Raw genomic sequence first — 19969 nt, 5'->3', positions numbered from 1 at the left:
ATGAGAGAGGAATGAGTCAGAGGTCTGCCAGCAGTCACGCACTGATCACGCACCTTTCACATGAGAGGTAGCTGCCTTCCTTTGCTTTTCTGAAGACAAAGGAATTCTCCGGTTGGAATATTATTGAAGTTTTATGTTAAATACATCATAAAGATGGATTCCATACATCAATTGACATGTTTCTACGGACAGTAACAGAACTTTTTGACATTTCGTCTGTAACTTGGGAACGCGCTTCATGACTTTCGTTTTGTTTACCATACGTGCTAACAAATGTAGCTCTTTGGACAAAAATTGACATTATCGAACAAATCAAACATTTCATGTGGAACTGGGATTCCTGGGAGTGCATTCTGATGAAGATCATCAAAGGTAAGTGAATATTTATTATGCTATTTATGACTAATGTTGACTACACAATATGGCGGATATCTTTTTGGCTGCTTTGTTGTCTGAAAGCTGTACTCAGATTATTGCATGGTTTGCTTTTTCCGTAAAGCTTTTTTGAAATGTGACACACTTCTCCTTAATGCAACCGCTGTATCTATATTTCCATGTCTAACAATTGTATTTTCATCGACATTTCTAATGAGTATTTCTGTAAACTGATGTGGCTCTCTGCAATATCACCAGATATTTTTGGAACTAGTGAACATAATGTGCCAATGTATACTGAGATTTTTTAAATATAAATATGCACTTTATCAAACAAAACATACATGTATTGTGTAACATGAAGTCCTATGAGTGTCATCTGATGAAGATCATCAAAGGTTCAGGGGCAGAACAACAGATTTTTTTACTCGACAGCTCGGGATTCAATCCAGCAACCTTTCGGATACTGGCCCAACGTTCTAACCACTAGGCTACCTGCCGCCCCCCAAAAATCAAGGAAGACCATCAGGTAATAAATATGTATGATGTTCTATGTGCTTTCAATGATGATCCCCCCCCCTTGCCATTTCGTGCTAATTTGATGCCTGATCCCAGATAGCACACAAACCTCTGCCCAACGTAGGCACGATGTAACCTATATACATTACGCATTGGGAAGATGCAGTCTCGACATAGTTTGTTAATTGGCAAGACGTCTTGCAGGCGTATTTACATTTTTAAAAACATTTTAAATGATGCAATTCTACATCGTCCAGACATCAACATTCTATTCTCAAAAGCATTATAGGCTACTCTGCCTCCTCGGGCATTAAGCCTTAGCTAACCCACAAGAACACTTCAAAATACACAACATTGTTCATATACAGTATTTGGTTACCTCAGGGACCGTCTCTGTATGTTTGTGCATCTTCCTTCAGATATTTACTGGCATAATATTCCTGTTTAGGTGTAACACTGGGTCCTCCAGCTAGTTAGAGAGCTGTCAGCATGTGAGGGTTCCTGAAGTAGGACCAACAGTGTTAAAATTTCAAGTTGATTTCATTCAGCTTGTTGTTTGAGCGTTTGCTTGAGCCTGTCTGGGAGGGCCAGATGGGTGAGTGGGGTTTGCACTTTTTGGACTATTCCATTGATCGCATTGCACCAGGCAAACTAAATCAAGCACAGCATCTAAAAGACAACAGGCACAGGGTTGGTGCCATCCCCTACTGCCATTGTGGCCTTGAGCAAGGCATTTAACCCCTAAACTGTTGCTCCTAGCCTGTTGCATTAACAGTCAGGAGGCCGAGTACTGTGACAGTAAAAATACCCCACTTCTCAATTCGCAGTGAAGCATTGTGGGATAATTAGAAGAACAGTTGCACCTTCCATGCCTGAATTTAAGAACGTTTTCACTTGAAGTTCAATGGCGTTCACATGTACATCTGTTTGTGGTCCTTCTGTAGCTCAGTTGGTAGAGCATGGCGCTTGTAACGCCAGGGTAGTGGGTTCGATTCCCGGGACCACCCATACGTAGAATGTATGCACACATGACTGTAAGTCGCTTTGGATAAAAGCGTCAGCTAAATGGCATATATTATTATTATTATTATAGGAAGAGAGCTTCCTTCTGGTTGTAATGTTATGTTTACACAAAGAGAAGTCCTGTTCCTTCCAACCGCCACCCAGAGAACGTAGTAAGATAACTAGCAAGACAAAGATAAAAACACTCATAGGTTATAGATAGTGCTTTATAGTCTCAGATAGACATGATTGGATGGTCCCTTATTACACATCGAATACAACTAGTTTCAATACTGCAACTCCTCGGTGAAACAATACAACGTGGGTTGATCAGCCAATCACATTAAAATAGACTTTACACTGCATGTTCCTCTCGTGTTTCTTCCAAGATGTAAAACTGGGATTGTAATATGTGACCATTGAAAAACAAACAGAAATGCGTCCTTCTTCATAGCCTACCATACGAGAAAGCTTATGGAACTAAATGTCGTTTTACAACTCGACCTACATGTTTTCAGACATTCAAAAATGAAAAAGCAGATTTCCTGAAGTAAACAGGCAAAAGGAGGATTTCGAGATCACGGATTCCAGAGTCTTATCACATTTTAAAATGACATTTTAACAAAATGGTGGACTGGGCCAAGACTGATCAGCTCAACTAACCATTAAAAATAATAGTTTCAGTCAATATAAGGTCAATGCAAACACACAATATAAAACGTTTATTTACCGAATATAAAACATTTACCTAGCTAATATATAAAAGTTGACCTAGCTAATCTGTATGAGACATTTAGAGGTGTATGGTATGTATCATACATTTAGCAGAGTAACATGTCAATAAACACACAAAAACTCAACAATATGCTCTTATAGTTACGGCTTCTCCTTTGGTTGGAATTGTCCTTTTTTTTTTTTTTAAAGCTCTAGATCACAAGACCATCTAAAGTGTTGTTAGTGTGTGATGAGATGCAAATAAATACTGCAGGAATCTTTTGGACTCGTGACAGCGTTACTGAAATGTGCACGGCTTCCTTCAGTCTTTTCCTAAGTGCGTAATTATAAATCTGCAACATCACTGTAATAAATAAAGAGACAAGTTTCACAATATATTTCCCATATACATCCGTTTTTGTTTGTCCTTGAATTGCTTAGTTGATGTCCCAGCATACACAGGGTGTGTTTCAATTGAAACAGGTCATTCTCCTAGTGGAGGAAAACCTGCAAACAAAAACAATACCTCTGGTTACATAGACTGCAGAACATTAAAGTGGAGTCCAATATTCTGTCCTTAAGTACACACTGCTTTTACTGGTAATTACTGGTATAATAAATATTGTGGAAACTGTCTAGTACACCTATCCAATACTTTATATAATGGGGAGTAGTGAACAAGTGCACACTTCAGGAGATTTGTAGTTACATAGCATTTATACTGCATGAATACATAGGAACACACCTAAACAGGCATTTAGAGCAAAACTACTCAAATATTTAGCTGATTCTGAGAAGCGTTAGATAGCGAGCTAGCCTACCTGTTTCCAGTTAGTTGGATGAGGAATACAGATGTCATTTAGCCTAGCTAGCCTACCTGTTTCCAGTTAGTTGGATGAGGAATACAGATGTCATTTAGCCTAGCTAGCCTACCTGTTTCCAGTTAGTTGGATGAGGAATACAGATGTCATTTAGCCTAGCTAGCCTACCTGTTTTCAGTTAGTTGGATGAGGAATACAGATGTCATTTAGCCTAGCTAGCCTACCTGTTTTCAGTTAGTTGGATGAGGAATACAGATGTCATTTAGCCTAGCTAGCCTACCTGTTTTCAGTTAGTTGGATGAGGAATACAGATGTCATTTAGCCTAGCTAGCCTACCTGTTTCCAGTTGGTTGGATGAGGAATACAGATGTAATTTAGCCTTGCTAGCCTACCTGTTTCCAGTTGGTTGGATGAGGAATACAGATGTCCTTTAGCCTAGCTAGCCTACCTGTTTCCAGTTGGTTGGATGAGGAATACAGATGTCCTTTAGCCTAGCTAGCCTACCTGTTTCCAGTTGGTTGGATGAGGAATACAGATGTCCTTTAGCCTAGCTAGCCTACCTGTTTCCAGTTGGTTGGATGAGGAATACAGATGTCCTTTAGCCTAGCTAGCCTACCTGTTTCCAGTTGGTTGGATGAGGAATACAGATGTCCTTTAGCCTAGCTAGCCTACCTGTTTCCAGTTGGTTGGATGAGGAATACAGATGTCCTTTAGCCTAGCTAGCCTACCTGTTTCCAGTTGGTTGGATGAGGAATACAGATGTCATTTAGCCTAGCTAGCCTACCTGTTTTCAGTTGGTTGGATGAGTAATACAGATGTACTTTAGCCTAGCTAGCCTACCTGTTTCCAGTTGGTTGGATGAGTAATACAGATGTACTTTAGCCTAGCTAGCCTACCTGTTTTCAGTTGGTTGGATGAGTAATACAGATGTACTTTAGCCTAGCTAGCCTACCTGTTTCCAGTTGGTTGGATGAGGAATACAGATGTCCTTTAGCCTAGCTAGCCTACCTGTTTCCAGTTGGTTGGATGAGGAATACAGATGTCATTTAGCCTAGCTAGCCTACCTGTTTTCAGTTGGTTGGATGAGTAATACAGATGTACTTTAGCCTAGATCTGGAGGTTGATGAAGGGAGCGAACCCCACCACATCCTGCAGTATCACCAGGGAAATAGACAGACAACAACAATAATACATTATGGATGATACTTCATATCCTTTCAGATGGACATTTTGTTTGGTACAGTCCTTACAGTACAATTGCATTCATCAATGCCTCAGCGAAACAATACAAGACACTGTGTGTTCAGCCATTCACATTAAAACATATAGGATGCCGGATGTTATTAAGTTTTAAAACTGGGGGGGGTGATATGTGATTATTCAAATACACTAATTGTTGTGTTAGTAATTGTACATGAGTGTGTCCTTCGCCCTCCTACCTGCAGCAGCACAAGTGCCCTCTGTAGTGGTGGCTCCACGTCAATCTCAACGTTCCTCTTCCGCAGGGTGTCCAGACTGGACTCAGTCACGTTGTGACAGTGGTTCACCTTCAGAGACTGCAGCTTTGGGGCAGTACTCTGCAACAGTCCTGCACGCACATACACAGCAGGACCAAAAGGTGTAAGGACAGGTTTACCAGTGAATATCAAAGTAGGAGTGCCAGTCTCCCCTTCATCCAAAGCAAGCTGGAGCAGGATATACTCTGCAACCGTCCTGGACACAGCACGAAGAGGGTTCTTACAGGTGTGCCATTGCAGATCTAAAAAAATGTGTCATGACATTACCCTGTTGGGTTTATGACCCCCCCCTCCCCCATAAATACATTCTCTCTCTCTACTCTACAGAATGGACTCTTGGAAAGCCTTTTTTTAACATAGAGATAGTATGGTAACATCAAAAGGTTGGGGAATGGGACAATATTTCTGTAATCCAACCAGTTGAAAGTGTCCGTTGTTACTTAAAGAATATGATGTCAGATCAGTTGTCGTCTGGGACATTATTACTGATGACAGGACGACATAAATTGTATCTTGGAAAGTCTACACATTCTTGTTATCAGATTCACATGAAATTGTTATGCAATTGAAATGTTTAAATACGAAACTATTTGTGAAAATATTAAATGTAATTTTATCTTTCTAAAGGAGAGAATTGCTTTCATTAGTAATTTTATGCTCACTCAGTGGCCACGCCCAACTGGCTGGAGAGGGATGAAACATGTCCTTCTCTTCCCCAGTATAAAGTCTAGACTAGTATATGAACCTGACTAGTATATGAACCTGACTAGTATATGAACCTGACTAGTATAGGATCCTGACTAGTATATCAACCTGACTAGTATATGAACCTGACTAGTATATCAACTGACTAGTATATGAACCTGACTAGTATATGAACCTGACTAGTATATGAACCTGACTAGTATATGAACCTGACTAGTATATGAACCTGACTAGTATATGAACCTGACTAGTATATGAACCTGACTAGTATATGAACCTGACTAGTATATGAACCTGACTAGTATATGAACCTGACTAGTATATGAACCTGACTAGTATATGAACCTGACTAGAACCTGACTAGTATATGAACCTGACTAGTATATGAACCTGACTAGTATAGGATCCTGACTAGTATATCAACTTGACTAGTATATCAACCTGACTAGAACCTGACTAGTATATGAACCTGACTAGTATAGGATCCTGACTAGTATATCAACTTGACTAGTATATGAACCTGACTAGTATATCAACCTGACTAGAACCTGACTAGTATATGAACCTGACTAGAACCTGACTAGTACATGAACCTGACTAGTATATGAACCTGACTAGTATATGAACCTGACTAGAACCTGACTAGTATATGAACCTGACTAGTATAGGATCCTGACTAGTGCATGAACCTGACTAGTATATGAACCTGACTAGAACCTGACTAGTATATGAACCTGACTAGTATATGAACCTGACTAGTATATGAACCTGACTAGTATATGAACCTGACTAGTATAGGATCCTGACTTGAACCTGTACCAGACTAGTATGTGAACCAAACTAGGTAATGAACCAGACTAGAACCTGGCTAGTACATGAACCACCAGACTAGTACATGAACCAGACTAGCATCTAAACCTGACGAGCATATGAACCAGACTAGATCCTGACGAGTATATTAACCTGCCTAGAAGCTGATTAGTATATGAACCTGACTAGTATATTAACCTGACTAGAACCTGGCTAGTACATGAACCAGACTAGTACATGAACCAGACTAGCATCTAAACCTGACTAGCATATGAACCAGACTAGATCCTGACGAGTATATTAACCTGCCTAGAAGCTGATTAGGATATGAACCTGACTAGTATATTAACCTGACTAGAACCTGAATAAGTATATGAACCTGACTAGAACCTAAATAGTATATATGACTAGTATATAGATAACCTACATTAGCCAAATACAAACACACACAGACAGAGAGAGATGATACCAATGATTTGAGCAGTCAGTGTATCAAAACAACAGTACCTGATGGAGTCGTTCCTAACCCTCAGGCAGCCTGTCAGGTCCAGCTGTTCCAGCTCCCTGCAGTTCTTGGCCACTTCCTCCACAGACACGTCTGTAATGTTGGCGTTGACCGCCACAGACAGCGACCTCATCTTCAGACATTTCTTGGATAAATAGCAGATGGCCTCGTCTTTGAGCTGGCGGCAGGCGGTCAGATCGATGGACCTCAGGCCCCCACAGTGGTCAGCCAGGCTGCGTATGGACAGGCTGTCCACCCATTCACAGTGGGCCAGGCCCAGGTACTGCAGGTGTGTGCAGCTCAACGACACCGCTACTAAGGAGTGACGGGTCAGCCGGTCACACCCCCTCATGTCTACTCTCAGCAGGTGCTGGTTCTGGCCAATCACAGGCAGCAGCTCCGTGTCTGTCACCCAATCTGAGCAGTTCTGGACGGACAAGTTCTGTAGGACTTTGTTGTCCCTTAGTATGTTGCAGAATGCCTCCTTGGGAAGGCTAGGCCCTATCTGTGAACATTACAGGAATGTGATCTTAGTGTATGAGCATTTAAGTTCAAGAAACTGTAAGGAAATCCTGAAATAAATAGAATGGGTCATGTGTGGCCTACCTGTGTGGGGTCAAAGGTGCGACAGTTGGCCAGGTACACCTGGATGAGGGCATAGAACTGCTTGCTCACTCTCTGTAGCCGCACCAGCTGGCGTATTGGCAGGTAGCAGAAGATGTGTGTTACCAACACATCCTCCCAGGGCAAATCCAAGAGGTGACATCTGCCAACAGACATTTCAAACTTGATCAACTGATGAACAAGTTAATGGACAAATTTAGCACAGTCACACATCAACGTCTGCCTCGCGTTCGAACTAGCTCTACAAAGATTGGTGGCTAGATATGTAGCTAGCTAGATCAAGCGTAAAGCATGTGATGATTCTGCAGGACATGCATTCTCCAACTGCCGTAGCAAGCTACAGTAGTAAGAATAAGTAACTAACGGTTAGCTAGTTCTGCTGACACGTTTTTATTGTAACGTTAAAACAAAAATACATATGTGCTTACAAAATACATACTTGCAACACTCTGTTTCCGCATCCATTTTGAATCCGCAGAAATATGCGAGATAGCTACATGTACAACGACAGTTTGTTAGCTATCTTGTGAGCCTTGGTTGAAGCTTTCTGTATCAGCGACAGCTTTTTGGGCTGTATTCCCAAACTTCCGGGTTCGGACGCTGGGTACGTTCCAGAATGCAAAGTCAAAATCTCTGCGCAGGAATAGGGAATCTATATCTCAGTAAATGTGCTTGTTTTGGGAGAAATAAAGCTGAGAAAAATAATACATTGGAGTAGTTATTGATGGTCTTTGACAAGTATGTGCGATGTTTTGGTTAAACAAAATATACGACCGAGCGTTAGGGTCCAAGTGACATTCGACGCCTGTGGATTTGACCGATACGCACCCCCGGTCAATGTATGTTACACAAGAGGAATAATATCTTCCCTGTAACCGCTCCAAATAAGGAAAAGCATTGCTTTGCTTTTGTCATATTGGCAATCGTAGGAATGACTTTATCAGTTCTTTATCAGAATGAATTATTTTTATTATCCAATGGTTGCTCACAATGTGAAGAGCTTTGATTCATGTCAGTAAATGAAAAGTGTTCTACAAATGCAATGTATTATGTATAGCAAACAAAAGGTATAGGCCAATCTTTGACGCAGCAATAACCAATAGGCTTAATTAAATAAATATTAAATTCCATCTAAGCTTCGGTTATGTTGATCATACTTAATTCTCTACCATGTATAAAATAATCAATAATATGATGATATAGTACTTTATTTTTATTGTAAAATAGATCATATGTCCTATAGTGACCCCAGGAACAGCACCAATATTAGTTTACTATGGTTCTACAGTATTTCCAATATATGCATCAATTTTTTTTTTTACATCCCTGTCAAGTGAATAATGAGAGATAACCAATGACTAACTGTCACTAACATGATCTGCATACCCATGCAAACTGCTGAACAAATAACCATCCTGTCAATTCATCTCTTAGCATGCAGCGACACAATGGAGTCAACCATGCTGAACAATTGCTGAGCCTATAGTTATGGTTCTCTGAATGAGGAGGACCAACCGGGTGGCTTAGTGAATACCCACCGCTGACTGCTCTGCTCTGGATATAGGCTTCAAGCTAAAGAAGAAGTATAACCTCTAATGGCGTGCTTTAAATCAATCTATGATTTCAGCGCTGAGACCTTGAACGGTCAGAGCGTTCCTCTCAGTATCTACAGGGGCAAGGTGCTCCTCATTGTCAACCTGGCCACCTTCTGAGGGTCAACGATAGAGGAGGTAGGCTAACGAGGATTCATGGTGCTAGCCTATACAGGCTAAAAGCCTAATGCTGGCATTGGCCAAACTTTTGATTGTGTTGTAGTATTAGAGATATTCTAGAGTCAGCCCAAGGGGAATGTTGAGGTGGTGTTCTAATTGTGTGTGTCATCTAACAGTACCACAGAATGAATGCACTCATGGAAATGTTTGGTGACCTCAACTTCACTGTCCTGGGATTCCCCTGCAATCAGTTTGGTCTTCAGGCACCTGGTAAGAGAGTCTTTTTGAAATAACAATAAAGATGTTTGATCTGTTGTAACTTACGCTCATGTGTGGGCTCCCGAGTGGCGCATCGGTCTAAAGCACTGCATCTTTACTACAGACCCTGGTTCAATTCCAGGCTGTATCACAACCAGTTGTGATTGGGAGTCCCAAAGGGTGGCGAACAATTAGCCCATTGTAAATAAGAATCTGTTCTTAAATGACTTGCCAAGTTAAATAGTATGCTTGTTTGTCATGTGTGATGACGAGACCAGTCTGTTTTTATAAATGCCTCTGTTTCAGAACTAATAAACTCACTGGTCTGTTGCATTTGTTGTTGTTTCTTCCTTCAGAGGTAAATCATGAAACCCTCAACCTTCTCAAGTATGTAAGGCCAGGTGGGGGGTTTGTCCCCAAGTTCCCTGTGTTTGGCAAGATCGAGGTCAATGGGTTGAATGAAGAACCTCTTTTCGCCTATCTCAAGGTAGTATATTTGACATGTCCTCTTTTCGCCTATCTCAAGGTAGTATATTTGACATGTCCTCTTTTCGCCTATCTCAAGGTAGTATATTTGACATGTCCTCTTTTCGCCTATCTCAAGGTAGTATATTTGACATGTCCTCTTTTCGCCTATCTCAAGGTAGTATATTTGACATGTCCTCTTTTCGCCTATCTCAAGGTAGTATATTTGACATGTCCTTATGCACTATTATGTACTGCACTCTGGGGGCAAGTTGAATACCTTATGGACATTAGACCTCACTAACAGCATGTGTTAATGTCTTGTACAACAGGAGTCTCTGCCCTATGTGAACCCTGTCATAGGAGATATAAAGAGGTTCTACTGGTCACCCATCAAAGTCAACGACATTCGCTGGAACTTTGAGAAGTTTCTAATCGATTCTGATGGGGCGCCTTTCAGGCGGTAAGTAACACATGAATGAAAAATGATTTGACAGTATATATAAAATGTATCAATCATTCATGCATTCATTCAATGAATGAATGAATTAATTAATTAACAAATAAGATTTGAAAATACTTAATGTCCTATTCTATTATGGCCTCTCCTTTTCCCCAGTTATGAACTTCATGGCCCTACTGAGAAAGTGGAAAAAGACATTGCAGGCCTACTATAAATGGAGTCATCTGTTCCCTTTATGGCTGTCAAGAAAGTGGGTCCTTCATCAGCAGAGGCAGAGTGACGATCCCTCAGTAAATGCAGACTAAACGCAGCTGAGCTGGATCTGATGGAGAAGGGAGAAGGACTCTGAGTTTCAGTGCATTCACTCAGAATATCAGATCCCTCCAGCCCCTGTTGGTGACCAGAAGGCATATCACTATGGTCTCAATATAACTAACTACTCCCTTTTGTTATTGTTGCAAAACAGAGGAAGTCAATAAATCTTTTGGCTGAAATCTTAAAATGTGTTGTCCATTTAATTGTTTAACATTGTTAAAACAACATGTGTAGGAGAAACCCAAGTCTCCAGCTGCATACAAACTAAAGCCTACTTGTATGGAAGGATATACAATATACACTATTTAACTGAGCTGTGGATGTTTGAGAATAAAATACAATTCACTATTTGGGTTGTTTTATGTTTGACATTTCTATACATTTCTATACAGAGATGGAACCTGAGAGTGAGGTTGAATTAACTGCGGTGGCAGGTGGTGTTGTGAGGGAGCTTGGCGTCATGTGTAAAAACAGGGACACGTCCTCCAGTAGCTCAGAGATGGAACCTGAGAGTGAGGTTGAATTAACTGCGGTGGCAGGTGGTGTTGTGAGGGAGCTTGGCGTCATGTGTAAAAACAGGGACACGTCCTCCAGTAGCTCAGAGATGGAACCTGAGAGTTCGGATGCAGTATGGGGAGGACCGCCGAGTTTGAATAAAGTAGAATCTGGTCCAGTAGGAGTGACATTTTTGGAGAAAGTGGATGCTTGCCTTTTGGCGGATCCATTTGTATTTTCAGGGTGGGTGAGAAAGGATTAAAGAAACTAGTAGTGGACTTGTGATATTTTTGTGTGTCTCTTCTGATCAGAGGGAGCAGGCGCTCCGTGTCACGCAACTTGAGTCAATATTTGTTTCTTGCTTTGCTCTTAGGAACAGGACACCATTGAAAGGAGTGATTTCTCGGGTAGCGTTAAGTGTGGAGATGGAGCGATTGAAGTTGAAAATTCCAGGTGTGTGTGACGCCCGCCGTGTAGGTATGCTGTGACTGGCTTCACCCTCCAGTACAGTAGATGGCGGTGTATGCACCTACAAGTTGGATGCAATCCACCAACCAAATCCCAAAGAAGAAGTAGCGAAGAGAAGAAAAAAAAAGAGGAAAAAAAACAAGTTGTCATCAGACGCATGCGTATTTCACTGTTCAATGTCACAGCAACAATTGAACATGGCTGCCGTGGGTTTCAGAAATTGGGCTCGAGCTCTTTCCAAAGGGAAACAGCCAGGCTTCTCGGCGCTTTTCTCCCAAGTCAGAGCAGGTTGGTTCATGGATCTTTATCGATATCGTTGAACAAATGTAAAATGCCTGCATCACGTAGGAATGGAAGTGAGAACATGCCAGGCAAAGTGTCGCTAACCTTGAGCTCGTCTACAACAGAGCTGCATCTCGTTCAGGGGTTTACTAACGTTAGTAAAAGCTGCATTCACTATTATGTAGCTAACTGTCTACGATCAAATATTAGGCTAGATCCCATACACGGTTACCTGGCCAGCCAACTTTACTGTCTTTGGATAACTTGTGCAAGTAGCTACGCTAGGTATATATATATCATATATATTAAAGCAATTCCTAACGTTACTCTCAAACGGCTAGTTAGCTAACAATCACACTGGTTGATCATGGGGATAAATGGTACTGTATTAACTTCTTTCCAAATGTTGTATAGCCTCTGGACCTTCCAAGGGCATGCTGCCAGGACCATACCCCCAAACGCCCGAGGAGAGAGCAGCTGCAGCGAAGAAGTACAACATGAGGGTGGAGGATTATGAACCAATCCCGGATAATGGCGAGGGGTAAGGAAGCGGGGTTCCGTGGATAAGGAAGGACACACATGCCATTGTTTTCCTGTCATCTATACACCACCCCATTACAGCAGGAGCTATGTTGCTTTGCCAGACAACTAGCAAATTGATTTGGTAATTCAACCTGTGTGTTGAACTCACTGAAATGACTGAGGCTCTGCATCCCAAACAGTATACAATTCCCTACATAGTGCACTAGTTTTGACCAGAGCCCTATGGGATGCACTATATATAACGTATAAGAACAAATATTGGACAGCAATGGGAGTGTTAATGTTTCAGGATATGTGCATTACCTAAGGTTATTCACCTACACACTTGTTTCCCTGTTGTTTCTGTAGGTATGGAGACTACCCACAATTGCCAGACAGATCACAGCATGAGAGAGACCCCTGGTATTCCTGGGACCATCCAGACCTGAGGAGGAACTGGGGGGAGCCGGTAAGATAGAGGACGAACTGGGGAGAGAATGTAAGATAGCGGAGGAACTGGGGAGAGAATGTAAGATATATATATATATATATTTCTACACACTGACTGACTAATAGTGTTGTCAAGATAGAGTATCAGATCTCACTCTACTTACACTGAACAAAAATATGAATCCAACATGTAAAAGATTGGTTTCATATGCACAAGGTAGTAAAAAAAAAATGCATATTTCTTTCCAATTTTGATAATTTGTTTACATCCCTGTCAGTGAGCATTTCTTCTTTGCCAAGATAATCCATCCACCTGACAGGTGTGACATATCAAGAAGCTGATTAAACAGCATGATCATTACAAAGGTGTACCTTGTGCTGGGGACAATAAATGGCCACTAAAATGTAAAGTTTTCACACAACACAATGCCACAGATGTCTCAAGTTTTGAGGGAGTGTGCAGTTGGCATGCTGACTGCAGGAATCTCCACCAGTGTTATGTTAATTTCTCTACCATAAGCCGCTTCAATATCATTTTAGAGAATTTTGCAGTACTTCCAACTGGGCTCACAGCCGACCACGTAACCACGCAAGCCCAGGACCTCCACATCCGGCCTCTTCACCTGTGGGATCGTCTGAGACCAGCCACTCGGGCAGCTGATGAAACTGTGGGTTTGCACAAACAAAGAATTTCTGCACAAGAAGTCAGAAACCATCTCAGGGAAGCTCATCTTCGTGTTTGTTGTCCTCACCAGGGTCTTGACCTGACTGCAGTTTGGTGTCGTAACTGACTTCAGTGGGCAAATGGCCACTGGGAAAGTGGGGGAGGTGTGCTCTTCACGGGTGAATATCGGTTTTAACTGTACCGGGCAGATGTATGTGTATGGCGTTGTGTGGGCGAGCAGTTTTCTGTTGTGAACAGAGTGCCCCATGGTGTGGTTATGGTATAGGCAGGCAGGCAGGCATAAGCTACGGACAATGAACACAATTGCATTTAATCAATGTCCATTTTGAATGCACAGAGATACCGTGATGTAATCCTGAGGTCCATTGTTGTGCTCTTCATATGCTGCCATCACCTCATGTTTCAGCATGATACTGTACAGCCCCATGTTACTACAAGGATCTGTATACAAGTCCTGGAGGCTGAAAATGTCCCAGTTCTTCCATTGCCTGCATACTCACCAGACATGTCACCCATTGAGCATGTTCGGGATGCTCTGGATCCACGTCTACAACAGAGTGTAGAATATCCAGCAACTTTGCACAGCCATTGAAGAGTGAGACAACATTCCACATGGCAAGTCAACAGCCTGATCAACTCTATGTGAAGGAGATGTGTCGTGCTGCATGAGGCAAGTGGTGGTCACACCAGATACTGACTGGTTTTCTGATCCACACTCCAACCTTTTTGTTGGTAAAGGTGTTTGTGACCAACAGATGCGTATCTGTATTCCCAGTTATGTGAAATCCATAGATCAGGTCCTAATTAATTTATTTCAATGACCGATTTCCTCATGAACTGTAACTCAGTAAAATCTTTGCATGTTTGGTTTATTTCTTTTTCAGTGTATATTAAAAATAAAAGACATCTGCCTACAAGTATCGTGACTACACAACCGACTACTAAGACTATATCTTAGGTCTGGGACAATACCAGTATCCCGATACTTGTTTAGTATCGTGACTACACAACTGACTAATAAGACTATATATTAGGTCTGGGACAATACCAGTATCCCGATACTTGTTTAGTATCGTGACTACACAACTGACCACTGAGACTATATATTAGGTCTGGGACAATACCAGTATCCCGAATACTTGTTTAGTATCGTGACTACACAACTGACTAATAAGACTATATATTAGGTCTGGGACAATACCAGTATCCCGATACTTGTTTAGTATCGTGACTACACAACTGACTAATAAGACTATATATTAGGTCTGGGACAATACCAGTATCCCGATACTTGTTTAGTATCGTGACTACACAACTGACTAATAAGACTATATATTAGGTCTGGGACAATACCAGTAGCCCGATACTTGTTTTACACAAAGCAACTGACTAATAAAGACTATATATTAGGTCTGGGACAATACCAGTAGCCCGATACTTGTTTAAATGTTTTACACAACTGACTAATAAGACTATATATTAGGTCTGGGACAATACCAGTATCCCTACTTGTTTAGTATCGTGACTACAGTGCGCCACTTGTTGTTTACTGTAAATATTGTTTACATTTATGCAACTGACCACTGAGACTATTTTAGGTCTGGGACAATACCAGTATCCCAATACTTGTTTAGTATCGTGACTACACAACTGAGACTATATATTAGGTCTTAACTGCTCAGTATCCCCCTGACTCATTTACAACGGGTTGCCTACACAACTGACTAATAAGACTATATATTAGGTCTGGGACAATACCAGTATCCCTAATACTTGTTTAGTACTGACTGGCAACTGACTAATAAGACTATATATTGGTCTGGCTTGCTACCAGTAGCTAATACTTGTTTGTTCCTGACTACAACTGACCAATGAGACTATATATTAGGTCTGGGACAATACCAGTATCCCAAGTTTAGTGTGACTACACAACTGACCACTGAGACTATGTATTAGGTCTGGGACAATACCAGTATCCCAATACTTGTTTAGTATCGTGACTACACAACTGAGACTATATATTAGGTCTGGGACAATACCAGTATCCCGATACTTGTTTAGTATCGCGACAAGAAAACAACACCCAGCGGATTAACTAATTTAGGAAAACAGCGCTAATGTTGGAAACATTGTTACCCAGAGTCACATTTTGTATTTATTTTCCAAGCTATAGCACACATTTTACACAACGCAGGTTTTTATAAAGAACCAAAGAGTTTGAGCTGCTTCGTGTAAATGTTTTACCATGGGAAAATATGACAATACTGGTATCGTTACAGCCATACTGTATATTATTCACAGTGCGCCACTTGTTGTTTACTGTAAAGTATTGTGTACATTTATGTACGTAGACATTTGAAATGTCAGGAAGTGAATGTGTGTAAGCTATGACTCATTATTTACTCAAGTATTTCCCCCCTGACTCATTGACAGTGGGTTCTCGCCTGTTGCATGTTTTCGTTCTAGATCCACTGGGATTTTGACATGTTCATCAGGAATCGAGTGGACACGTCGCCCAGCCCTGTGGCCTGGCACACCATGTGCAAACATCTGTTTGGTTTCGTTGGATTCATGCTGCTGATGTTCTACCTTGGGGAGAAGTTTCCATCTTACCAGCCGGTGGTAAGTATTGCATTGAGCATCAGTCTTTGTCTCCGTTGTAATCGCTGTTGTAACCCCCTAAGATGTCACAGACCAGAAGATAATATAATATATGTCTTTCCTGTTGTATTGAAACCCTTTCCCATGTTGGTATCTCAAGACCTTTTTCACTAGACCAGAAGATAATATAATTATATGTCTTTCCTGTTAGAGTGTAGGGAGGGACGGCAGGGTAGCCTAGTGGTTAGAGTGTAGGGACCTAGCCTAGTGGTTAGATGTCAGAGTGACCAGAAGATAATATAATTGTCTTTCCTGTAGCCTGTGGTTAGACCCCCAAGATGGCCTAGTGGTTAGAAGATAATATAATTAGGGTAGTGGTTATCTTTCCTGTGGTTAGAGTGTAAGATGACAGGGACCAGCCTAGATATAGATGTATGTCTTTCCTGGCCTAGTGGTTAACCCCCCTAGTGGTTAGATGTCAGGGACCAGAAGATGATGGTTAGATTAGGGACTTTCCTGTTGCCTAGTGGTTAGATGACACAGACCAGAAGATAATAGCCTAATTAGAGTGTCTTTCCTGTTGGGTAACCTAGGGGTTAGATGTCACAGACCAGAAGATTAGAATTAGGGACGGCAGGGTAGCCTGTTAGAGTGTAACCCCCTAGTGGTTAGATGACACAGTACTAGGGACTTTTTTGTAGGATCAAAATAAAGGCGGAATAGAGTTCAGGAGCAGGCAGTGGTTAGAGTTAGGGACGGCAGGGTAGCCTAAAAGGGACAAGGTGATCCTGCTTGGCCTAGTGGTTAGAGACACAGGGTAGCCTAGTGGTTAGAGTGTAGAGGAGGCAGGGTAGCCTTGGTTAGCAGGAAAACAAAAGCTCCCCTAAGTGGCACAGGCAGTCTTTCCTGTGGTTATGTGAAGCGTGCCTAGTGGTTAGAGTGTAGGGACAGCAGCGTAGCCTAGTGGTTAGAGTGTAGGGACGGCAGGGTAGCCTAGTGGTTAGTGTTGGACTAGTAACCGGAAGGTTGCAAGTTCAAACCCCCGAGCTGACAAGGTACAAATCTGTCGTTCTGCCCCTGAACAGGCAGTTAACCCACTGTTCCTAGGCCTTCATTGAAAATAAGAACTTGTTCTTAACTGACTTGCCTAGTTAAATAAAGGTCAAATAAATAAAACATAAAAAAATCTGGATTTGAGAAGGACTTATCCAATAACAGCCTTTGGGTCTACCCCTCATGTGTGTCCCGTGGACACTAAACATTGGATTTTACAGTTGGAGCAACAGATCTGATCCCTGAATACAGTTTAATGACGGGTGTACACGGACTCGGAGATGATGCTACTGCTATTAGTATTTTCATTGGTTTCCATGCCCTGCTACCAATTCAATAGTGTGAAGACGTGCACATTGGTAACTGAAGTGCATTTATCATATTCCAACATATTTTGCTATTTAATTTCCTTATGATTTATTTCTGGTATTTATTGAAGACCATTGAGCACCTCTCACACACTCACCAAACACATGTTTTTAAAAAAGTACAAAGGTCTTCAAATGTCCTCTTCTGTAAGAAAGGTGAATAGAATAGGTACATCCTGTCTGACGCTCCCTGTCCTCTATTCCAGGCACCCAAACAATATCCTTACAGCAACCTGCACCTAGAGAGAGGAGAGGATCCCGAGAAACAACCTGAAGAAGTCAAACATTTTAACATTTAAATATCTGCTTCTCTCTAAATGTGTATATTTCTGTCTAATAAAGAGTTATTAGTGTGACTTCAGTCACATTCCTGATATTTGACCTAGATCTTATTCTTTGGAAAGCTGAGGATGGCTCTACAACATTGTAGTTAGTCCACAATACTAACCTAAATGACAGAGTGAAAAGAAGGAAGTCTGTACAGAATAAAAATATTACAACAACATGCATCCTGTTTGCAACAAGGCACTAAAGTAAAACAGCAAGAAAATGAACCATATGTCCTGAATACAAAGTGTTATGTTTTGTGTAAATCCATCACTGAGTACCACTCTTCATATTTTGCTGCGTCATGTTATGGTCAATGTTCCCTCAAAGCAATTTCGGCACTGAAAAAAATGTCAGGCCTGCTGAGACCAAACTTGAATGTTGTGAACATTCTGTGTAACTTCGAGCACACGTTTACTGTGAACACTTAAGGTTACAGTTTCAGACAGTGGTAGAGTAGGCTACTGTGGCTATTTGATCATAATGTAGGCCTACCAGAATGGCCTACCATCAACTGTAATTGAGATAATGCCTCCCATAACATTTTAACATGGCAATAGCTGTTCTATAATTGTCTACAGTACCAGCCAATGTGTGGTGTTCAATGTAGGCCGACATTCCATCAGACTTTTTAAAAAAAATATACAGGGCTTGATATTAACCTGTTAATCCACTTGTCCTTCAGATGAGGGGACTGAAAATGTTGTGTTTGATGCAAGAAATTACTTTACAAAATAAAATGCATTATTATTCTCATTCCATTATTACAAAGAATCAAACAAATTATGCCTATTGGCTACTTAGCTTATTTAAGCCCGCCTCAAAATACAACACTGCCCCTTTAAGACATAACAAAGCTCTTTACCAGACTGGCTTTTCAAAGATGTCTAGAAATAAACAAGTTTTGTGCTCTTGTAGGAAGCAATCACTCCCCTATTGTTGACTACTAATGCTCTATAACTGGGTTAATGACTAACTAGCAAAGGATATAAAAAAAATGTACACACGTGGCTACATGCAGCTCTCTCTTTGATCTGAAAACGAAACACATCTACTCAAGACCACTCATGCTGTAAACACAGTCCAGTTCAAAGTGAACGGCATAGATCCATATATGGTAACGGTCTATTTGCATATAGGCCTACTGGCAGCTCTGATTGGTTAGGCCTCACCGGTCTGTGTCTAGAGTGGGCGGAGTGGTGCTTGTCAATGAAATAGAATCCTACACTGATGTGTTCTGCCTACAACACAATGTCTTGACTAGTTAATTTTGTTTCGGTATGTTGCATTGAAAGTGGCTAATATTGCATTGATTCAATCACAATTCCCACAGTAAAGGGAAACGTTGATAGTGTTAACTAAGGGAGAAAACTTGACGAAAGTTGAGTGAAGTTCAATCTCATGCATCTCTGCGCAGGCTGTATGGCAGTCATGGGGAGTGGGGCGCCCGCCCACGCGCGCAGTTTAGAGGGAACATTGGTTATGGGTACGCTTGTCGTCGGCAAGTACTAGCAACTTTTTTTTAGGATCAAAATAAATGGAATAGAGTTCAGCGCAGGCAGAATCTTAGAGAAAAACAAGGTGATCTGCTTTCTAACAGACACTGCGAGACAAATTCACCTTTCAGCAGGAAAACAAAAGCTCCCAAGTGGCACAGTTTTTTCACCTTTATTTAACCAGGTAGGCTAGTTGAGAACAAGTTCTCATTTGTAACTGCGACCTGGTATCGTGATCGGGAGTCCCATAGGGCGGTGCACAATTAGTCCCGTGTCGTCCGGGTTAGGGGATGGTTTGACCCGGGTAAGCCGTCATTGTAAAATAAAGAATTTATTCTTTAACTGACTTGCCTAGGTAAATAAAAGGTCAAAAAAATAAACTAAAACACAAGGCCAAATATATACGGGAGTTGCTTA

At 41.4% G+C, this 19969-nt stretch overlaps 3 protein-coding genes and 1 long non-coding RNA gene across 6 annotated transcripts; 3 read left to right on the top strand and 1 right to left on the bottom strand.

Annotated features, from left to right (window-relative positions):
- Window positions 1-2603: 2603 nt before the first annotated feature.
- fbxl15 (F-box and leucine-rich repeat protein 15) lies at window positions 2604-8464 on the bottom strand. Its single transcript, XM_052503496.1, is given in 7 exon segments — window positions 2604-3117; window positions 4160-4580; window positions 4871-4999; window positions 5001-5019; window positions 6971-7473; window positions 7575-7734; window positions 8032-8464. Coding segments are annotated over 6 exon segments (879 nt in total). The 5' UTR covers window positions 8058-8464; the 3' UTR covers window positions 2604-3117; window positions 4160-4538.
- Window positions 8465-8906: 442 nt separating this feature from the next.
- gpx9 (glutathione peroxidase 9) lies at window positions 8907-10992 on the top strand. Of its 3 annotated transcripts, none has more exons than XM_052503498.1 (5): window positions 8907-9322; window positions 9481-9574; window positions 9919-10127; window positions 10360-10490; window positions 10647-10992. In XM_052503498.1, exons 2-5 carry the CDS (start codon window positions 9490-9492, stop codon window positions 10702-10704), a joined length of 483 nt encoding a protein of 160 aa, XP_052359458.1. In that variant the 5' UTR covers window positions 8907-9322; window positions 9481-9489; the 3' UTR covers window positions 10705-10992. The 3 variants fall into 3 exon arrangements, with proteins under 3 accessions (XP_052359458.1, XP_052359459.1, XP_052359460.1); XM_052503499.1 differs by having other exon boundaries at window positions 9027-9322; window positions 9919-10088; XM_052503500.1 differs by having other exon boundaries at window positions 9035-9322; window positions 9919-10049.
- A 452-nt stretch (window positions 10993-11444) lies between these two features.
- Window positions 11445-18103, top strand: ndufb8 (NADH:ubiquinone oxidoreductase subunit B8). Its single transcript, XM_052503497.1, has 6 exons — window positions 11445-11543; window positions 11674-12056; window positions 12465-12591; window positions 12942-13041; window positions 16174-16329; window positions 17936-18103. Exons 2-6 carry the CDS (start codon window positions 11945-11947, stop codon window positions 18026-18028), a joined length of 588 nt encoding a protein of 195 aa, XP_052359457.1. The 5' UTR covers window positions 11445-11543; window positions 11674-11944; the 3' UTR covers window positions 18029-18103.
- Window positions 13048-15370, top strand: LOC127919709 (uncharacterized). The gene is made up of 3 exons (XR_008103799.1): window positions 13048-14817; window positions 14895-15046; window positions 15306-15370. It is a non-coding gene; the product is annotated as an uncharacterized LOC127919709 (long non-coding RNA).
- Window positions 18104-19969: the final 1866 nt, after the last annotated feature.

The sequence above is a fragment of the Oncorhynchus keta genome, unplaced genomic scaffold (assembly GCF_023373465.1).
Source record: "Oncorhynchus keta strain PuntledgeMale-10-30-2019 unplaced genomic scaffold, Oket_V2 Un_contig_17410_pilon_pilon, whole genome shotgun sequence".
NCBI classification, from domain to species: Eukaryota; Metazoa; Chordata; class Actinopteri; order Salmoniformes; family Salmonidae; genus Oncorhynchus; species Oncorhynchus keta.
This window is presented reverse-complemented; position numbering and strand designations above follow the sequence as displayed.

Bases quoted from the DNA above. Each gene is read 5' to 3' on its own strand.
- gpx9 (XM_052503498.1), top strand. From the start codon at position 9,490: ATGAATGCACTCATGGAAATGTTTGGTGACCTCAACTTCACTGTCCTG. The intron at 9,575-9,918 runs GTAAGAGAGTCT...TTCTTCCTTCAG, and splicing joins GTTTGGTCTTCAGGCACCTG to AGGTAAATCATGAAACCCTC. The intron at 10,128-10,359 runs GTAGTATATTTG...CTTGTACAACAG, and splicing joins CTCTTTTCGCCTATCTCAAG to GAGTCTCTGCCCTATGTGAA.
- ndufb8 (XM_052503497.1), top strand. From the start codon at position 11,945: ATGTCACAGCAACAATTGAACATGGCTGCCGTGGGTTTCAGAAATTGG. The intron at 13,042-16,173 runs GTAAGATAGAGG...TTTTCGTTCTAG, and splicing joins GGAGGAACTGGGGGGAGCCG to ATCCACTGGGATTTTGACAT. The intron at 16,330-17,935 runs GTAAGTATTGCA...CCTCTATTCCAG, and splicing joins TTCCATCTTACCAGCCGGTG to GCACCCAAACAATATCCTTA.